Source organism: Octopus bimaculoides, chromosome 9 (genome assembly GCF_001194135.2).
Source record: "Octopus bimaculoides isolate UCB-OBI-ISO-001 chromosome 9, ASM119413v2, whole genome shotgun sequence".
NCBI classification, from domain to species: Eukaryota; Metazoa; Mollusca; class Cephalopoda; order Octopoda; family Octopodidae; genus Octopus; species Octopus bimaculoides.
In genome coordinates, this window is record NC_068989.1 from 89,676,620 (window position 1) to 89,683,575 (window position 6,956).

General features: G+C 39.5%; 1 protein-coding gene across 1 annotated transcript in view; it reads right to left on the reverse strand.

The window, feature by feature from the left end:
• Window positions 1–1,040: 1,040 nt before the first annotated feature.
• Window positions 1,041–6,956, reverse strand: part of LOC106877651 (late secretory pathway protein AVL9 homolog) — a 36,567-nt gene continuing 30,651 nt past the window's right edge. Inside the window, exons 13-15 of the mRNA XM_014926596.2 lie at window positions 6,699–6,752; window positions 5,453–5,541; window positions 1,041–4,318 (exon numbers count right to left, since the gene is read on the reverse strand). Of these exons, the coding sequence (XP_014782082.1) occupies window positions 4,086–4,318; window positions 5,453–5,541; window positions 6,699–6,752 (376 nt within the window). The 3' untranslated portion in view covers window positions 1,041–4,085. The remainder of the gene's footprint in view (window positions 4,319–5,452; window positions 5,542–6,698; window positions 6,753–6,956) is intronic.

Genomic DNA, 6,956 nt, shown 5'->3' on the forward strand with positions numbered 1-6,956 from the left:
GGGAGGAGGAGGAGAAGAAAGCTAATGGGTTGTATGTGTGTGCATGCTTGTTCTTGTCTGTGCCTGTGTGTATACGTGCTTGTTCTTGTCTGTGTGTGTGTGTGTGTGTGTGTGCCTGTTCTGTTTTTATGTATTTATGTGTTGTGGAATATAGATTTAATGAAATTATGCCCAGCAATGTCTCATTTTAAACTTGAAGAAAAAAAGCCTTGCATATTTGTTCTTACCTGCTTCATGCCTGTGTGTAAAATCCATAAATTTCCAAACAGAAAACGAGAATGCTGTATCAATTATAGCAGTCCATGTTTTTTTTTTTTTTAAACCACTAAAGAGCAGAAATATTGCAACATGCATGGAGAAAATGAGGGATTATGCAACACATTTTATGAATTTCATAATAACCATTCTTGAAGTTTAAATTAGACAGTATAATACTGCCTAACGCATTTTATGAAATTCATAAAAGTATTGACTCTGTTGTATTGTTGCCAACTAAACTCAAACAGATATGTTGAAAATAACACAAGGCTTTTTTTTCTTCAAGTTTAAAATGAGACATTTCTGGGCATAATTTCGTTAAATCTATATTCCACAACACATAAAAACATAAAACAGAACAGGAACAGACAAGAACAAGCACGCACACATGTACAACCCATTAGCTTTCTTCTCTTCCTCACAATTTCTTCAACTGACAGTTGACAAGACACAGAGATGTGCTTTCATGGAAACAGCCAAATTGAAGTGTTTCAATTTTGTCGAGTCATATCGAAAGAATACCATAAATGAAAATCCTTAAAACAAATACCAGTTGAACACTGGGGTCAATTTAATAGACTCATCCCCTCCCCCCAAAATTGCTGGCATTGTGCCAAAATTTGAAACCAATGTCTTTTGTTTGGTAGTATTCAGCAAACAGTCCCAAGTGGCGCTTGGTAGAAGTGGGCCACGGCACTGACCACTCACATTTTGATCTGTCCTGGTTCCATCTACAAGAGAACAAAGGGGGGGGGGGTGAAAGAAAAAGAAAAAAAACATGCTTTCTCTCTTCAGTACTTTTAATTAAGACATTAAGATATTCCTGCTGCTGCTGGCTTTGGTCAGTCGGTCAGCTGGTCACCAAATGGACACGTAGTACAACAATATTATGATATGGCATGGTACAGCATGATATGATTTCAAAGTTTTTTTAAGTACAGTAAAAGCCAGAATTGAAGGAAACTAGAGATGGATCAGCGTTGACAAAATTAGTCCATAACAAGTGAACGGGGTTTAATGTTTCATGCCTGGCAGTTTGTCCCCGAATGAGGAAAAGGGAGAGAAAAAAAGTGGTGTTGCTTCTTGGGCTAGATACCCTTTACTTGCCTTCAGATCAAGGGACAAGTCCACCTTTTATTTTCTTGCCTCACTGTCAGACAAATGAAGGGTGACGTCAGAACCTGGAGCCTCCACACTCCTCCTGGTGAATGAATTTATTGATTTCTCTCTCTCTCTTTCTTTCGATTTTTAAGTAGTTGGTAGGTTATCTCTGGTTTATGGATGTCTGTCTTCTTTGATTTTATTCTTCTGATGAAAGCTGGCACTGGTGAGGAATGACGAAAGGAAACGATGATGATGATGATGATGATGATGATGATTGTTGTGATAGCATCTTCTGTTACTTCTACTGCTACTATTGTTGTTGTTACTATTATTGTTACTACTGTGTTGTCATGACTGATGTTGTTAGTAACAACAAAGTTGACTTAAAAGGATTAGAACTCAGAACCAAGGTTTGACAAAACTAAAAATCCTGCAGAGTATTTAGTCTGGTGTCTCCTACGAGCATGATCCCTTCCCCACCAACCAATACACCTTTATAGATAAATATTCTAATATAGGCACAAGGCCTGGAATTTTTGTGGGTCTGGCCGGTTACACCAATCCCACTGTTCAGCTGGTATTTATTTTAACTACCCCCAAAGGATGAAAGGCAAAGTCCACTTCAGAGAAATTTGGCGTTAGGAAGGGCATCCAGCTGTAGAAACTCTGCCATATCAGATTGGAGCCTGGTGTAGCCATCTGGTTCGCCAGTCCTCAGTCAAATTGTCCAACCCATGCTAGCATGGAAAGTGGACGTTAAACGAGGATGAATGTAAAGAGCTGAAAGAACTGTTGCTAAGCATTTTGTCTGCATGCTAGTGATTCTACCAGCTTACCGCCTTAATAATGATAAATACTAAAACATCATTGGATAAATGAGAAATCACATGACCTATAGACTCCAGTGAGAGATCACATTACTTATGAACACTATTTAAACTCTGTAGTAATTTGTCCTTGTGATATCCTCTCATTCATCATCCTTGTGGAATATTACAGAAAACATTATTGAAAAGTCTGGATTGTCAAAGACACCAGATAAAATGCCTGCAAGATTTAGTTCCAGCTCTTTAGAATGTTTGAAATTCCAAACACTGCTTGGGTCAACTTAGCCTTTCGTCCTTCCAGGTTTGAGAAGATAAGTTCTGAGAAAGTGAAATCTAGGGGCTAAATTAATTGACTGCTTTGTTCCACAAAATAGGAGGTCTTATGCCTACATTACAACAACAACAACAACAGGAGGAGACCCCCTTTGGTCATTACTGACCATGGGATTGCACCTAGAAAGTTCCTCTCTGAGGCACAAGACCGGACAAGGTTGTTTATGGAAGACCAGCAGTCACTCATGCATACCAGCCTCCCCTCTCCACACCACCAGTGTTATCCAATGGAAAGGCAAAGGGGCCAATACAGCTTGGCACCAGTGATGTCGCAACTTATTTCTACAGCTGAGTGAACTGGAGCAACGTGAAATAAAGTGTCTTGCTCAAGAACACAACATGCAGCTCGGTCTAGGAATCGAACTCACAACTTCACGATCGTAAACTCGACGCTCTAACCACTGAGCTGCACGCCACAACAGCAACAATAATAATAATAATTATCATTATTAATAAGGTGACGAGCTGGCAGAATCATTAACATGTCAGGTAAATGCATAGTGGCATCTTTATGATCCGAGTTCAAATTCCGCCGAGGTTGACTTTGCCTTTCATCTTTTCAGGGTCAATAAATTAAGTACCAGTTGAGTACTGGGGTCAAAGTAATCGAGTTATCCTCACCTCCAAAGTTGCTGGCCTTGTGTCAAATTTGAAACCATTATTATCACTATTATTATTATTACTATTATTACTATTATTATTATTATTATTATTAAGGTGGCAAATGGCAGAATTCACGTTTAAATATATCCCGTTACATTCTTGGTTCAAATCCAGTCGATGTCACCTTTGCTGTTTGGATTTCTAGAGTTGAGGTGGGTGTGTGGGTGGGATATGAATAAAGTAAAAAGCGGGGGTAGGGTATGAATAAAGTAAATACCAGTCATATACTGTGTCGATTGATTTAATCAACCGTATCGCACTTCCCCCCACCCTCACCCATCTACCAAAAATTTGTGACCATTTTTTTTATCTCTTCCCACTAATTGCTGGGTGGCAGTTGAGTCCTTAGGCACTTCTTCCATGGGGTCCTACCCGAGGCAACCATCATTACACTTTCCAGCTGTGACTACGGATATAATCCAACCATCTTGCCCCAGGTCTCCAGCTGGTTGGCTTTGCTTCAAGAACCTGTCTTGTGATATTTAGAGATGATTGCTATTAACAGTTATTATTATCAAACGTAGCATAGAACTCACCCTTAACTGGGACTTGGGCCAGATATCTAGCACTAAAGGTTGCAAATTCACACTGACCCTTGATCTCCAACCTGCCATTGGCTATGAAATTGCATCTTGTAGATTATGGGTAAGGGTAAAATGGAAGTTTTATTTTTGTATAGACAATGCCAAAATATGATTGGACATTGTAAGGTATTTGAATATGTGTGTGTGTTGAGTGTGTATGTAGATGGAAGAAGGTTGGAGGGAGAGATGGTAAGTGATGATGAGAGGGAGAATAGAGTGTTTAAAGAAAAAGAGAAAGGGGAAAGCATGAAGACAGGAGGAGAAAAATAAAGAGAATGTGTGTGTGTGTGAGTGAGAGAGAGAGAGAGAGAGAGATTCAGTCATGTTGACTGCCAGCATCATCACCATCATCTTTGCCACTAACATTCTCATCATCAGCACCATCATCATCACCATCACCATCAGCATCTCCGTTTCCATCGCTGTCTTCTTCCCTATCACAGTTAGCATCATCATCATCTGTTCCATCCTTTTCAGGGTGTTTCCAGTCTGTGGTAAAACTGCTGAACCATGAGCTCATGGCTGACTTAGCAGAGGTGATGGCGCCACCTGCAAGAGAAGGAAAAAAATAAAACACAAAGGTGAAGAGAAAAGACGTTGGAATGAAACAAAAAACATCAATCATAATTAGTGTGTGTGAATTTAATGCAGAAAACATAAAAATAAAAAAATTTAATAAAAGTCTAATTATGTGTTGAGAAAAATACACATATGCATAAATATACATATATACACATAAAATGGGCACCTTTTAATTTCTGTTAACCCCATCAATTCACAAGGCTTTTGTCAACCCAAGATTATAACAGAAGACACTTATGCAAGGTGGCATGCAGTGAGACTGAACCCACAACCATGTGGTTGGGAAATAATCTTAGCCACACAGCCACATCTGTACCTACTCCATGTGATTCAAAAAGCTAGCCTTGTCATGTATTGTGTGATACTGCATCTGCTTGAGTATTTCACTTTATGGCACGAGGCCCTGTGCACTAATCTACTTAAGGGTTTCATCACAAGTGTCAGTGAGACAGTCTCATGCTTATTTTCTGTCACAGATGTACTTCAGCCTCAGGCCCACCATGGGTACATTGTTCCTTCTGTCTACCTTTTCTCTCACTACTATAAATGGCCTCTACTCATCAGAGTGAGTTGGGCTCATGTCGTCTCCACTCAAGTTTTCATACCCACCCTCTTCTCTCCTCACGTCACCCTTGTCAGCACTAATCCCCCGCCACTAGAATGTTGGCTCTCTGGAATACTGTTCCTGCAGGTGCTGACTTACAAAGGTTCAAGAGGTACATTAAAAGCACCAATCTCATTGGTGCATGACAACCTGCAAAGACCTTGTCCACCTGCAAATTTAAATGAAAAAAAAAACAGCAAAGAAACATTCTGTTTCGACTACTTTAAGAGAAGAAAGGTCTGTGGAATACTCAACCACTTGCACATTGAGGAAGTTGTTCAAATGAATGAACAATGAACAGATGAAATATGAGAACACTCATTGCTGAGAGAAATCATGATAAATATATAGTGATAGAAATAATTATAACAAGGGCTTCGCTTGTGCCTCACCACGCACTGAAAAATACATGTCAAGAGACACTATTACCACCATAAGATGGGGAAAAAAAGAGGAAAACTACAAAGTGAGAAAGAAGAGATGCCGAGTCTACTCACCAAATACTTTGCCAGTCTGTACAACATATTTCCCGGTTTGGGACACAGCAGCATTTAGTTTCTTACCCTTCTCTGTGCTCTGCATGGTGCTGATGGGGGAGAGAAAAGCAGATGGGTTAGAGGGAGCATAGCAATATTGTACAGTGTAGCTTAGGTTTCACAGTACTGATGGTACAGGAAAGAAATAAATAAAAGGAGGTGGGGTTAGAAAGGGTTTAGTATTGTTGTATAGTGAAGTGGTGTCAGTTTCTGGCAATGCTGTAAGAGTGGAGGCACGTGGCTTAGTGGTTAGGGTGTTGGACTCATGATCGTAAGATTGAGGTTTCGATTCCTGGACCGGGCGATGCATTGCGTTCTTGAGCAAAACACTTCATTTCACATTGCTCCAGTCCACTCAGCTGGCCAAAATGAATAATACTGTGACTGACCAGCACCCTGTCCAGTGGGGAATACATGCACCAGAAACTGATCCACTGACTTTATATGACTCGAGAAGGATCTTTATCCCTATCTTTATCCTAATGCTGTAAGACGACTGGTGGTGAGGCCTTGTTTAGCTTTTGTTACAGCATGCCTCCAATGTATCTTCTTTTAAGGGTTTTCTCTGAGTCTTAAGACCTTTTATTCTAATAACGTCTTTCTTCAAACTTCTGCTCTCTGGAACTCACTACAACCATCTTGTTTTCCTTTAATCTATGATATTCAGACTTTTAAACTTCCTGTCGATTGACATCTTTTGAATTTGTAGACCTCCTTCTTTTCCTTTTTGGTAGTTCCTTACATTACAGTGGCTTCAAGATATGTTTGGGATAAAATTGTATAAAAGGAGAAACCGGAAAAAGATGGTAGGGTGAGATATGTTGAGATTTGGTTGTTATTTCTAATGGGTTGAGTGACCATGTAGAAGTGTTTCTCAACCCTTTTTCACCTATGGACACCCTTTGATTCCTTTTTAACTCTACTCCAGGTTTGAAATCTCCCCAAGACACCTGATGAAGGCTGGAGAGTATACTAGCCGAAACATTGTGTTAACAACAATCAAGATGAGGACAAATATCCGTCAACTGTAAATAATTCTTCATCTCTTAAATATAGAACTGTAATATCAACCATACTACGATATTGGAGGCATAAGGATTTAACAATAAGTGTGGCTGACAGGATGTGTACTGTGTTATAGTTGATATTGTGTTACCATAGGAGTGTGTGTGAGAGACAGAGAGAGTAGAAAATAAGTGAGACTTACTGTGACAACCGCACACGAAGATCACTCATATTCAAATGCCCTTGGAATGGATGTCTGTAAGTAGAATATATTATCATCATTATCATCATCATATATGGCCACTGTCCCCACCACCATTAACCATTATAATCATCATTGTCAGCTACTATAGCCTCGAGCCGACCAAAGCCTTGTGAGTGGATTTGATAAACGGAAACTGAAAGAAGCCCGTCGTATATATGTATGTATGTATGTATATGTATATATATATATATATAT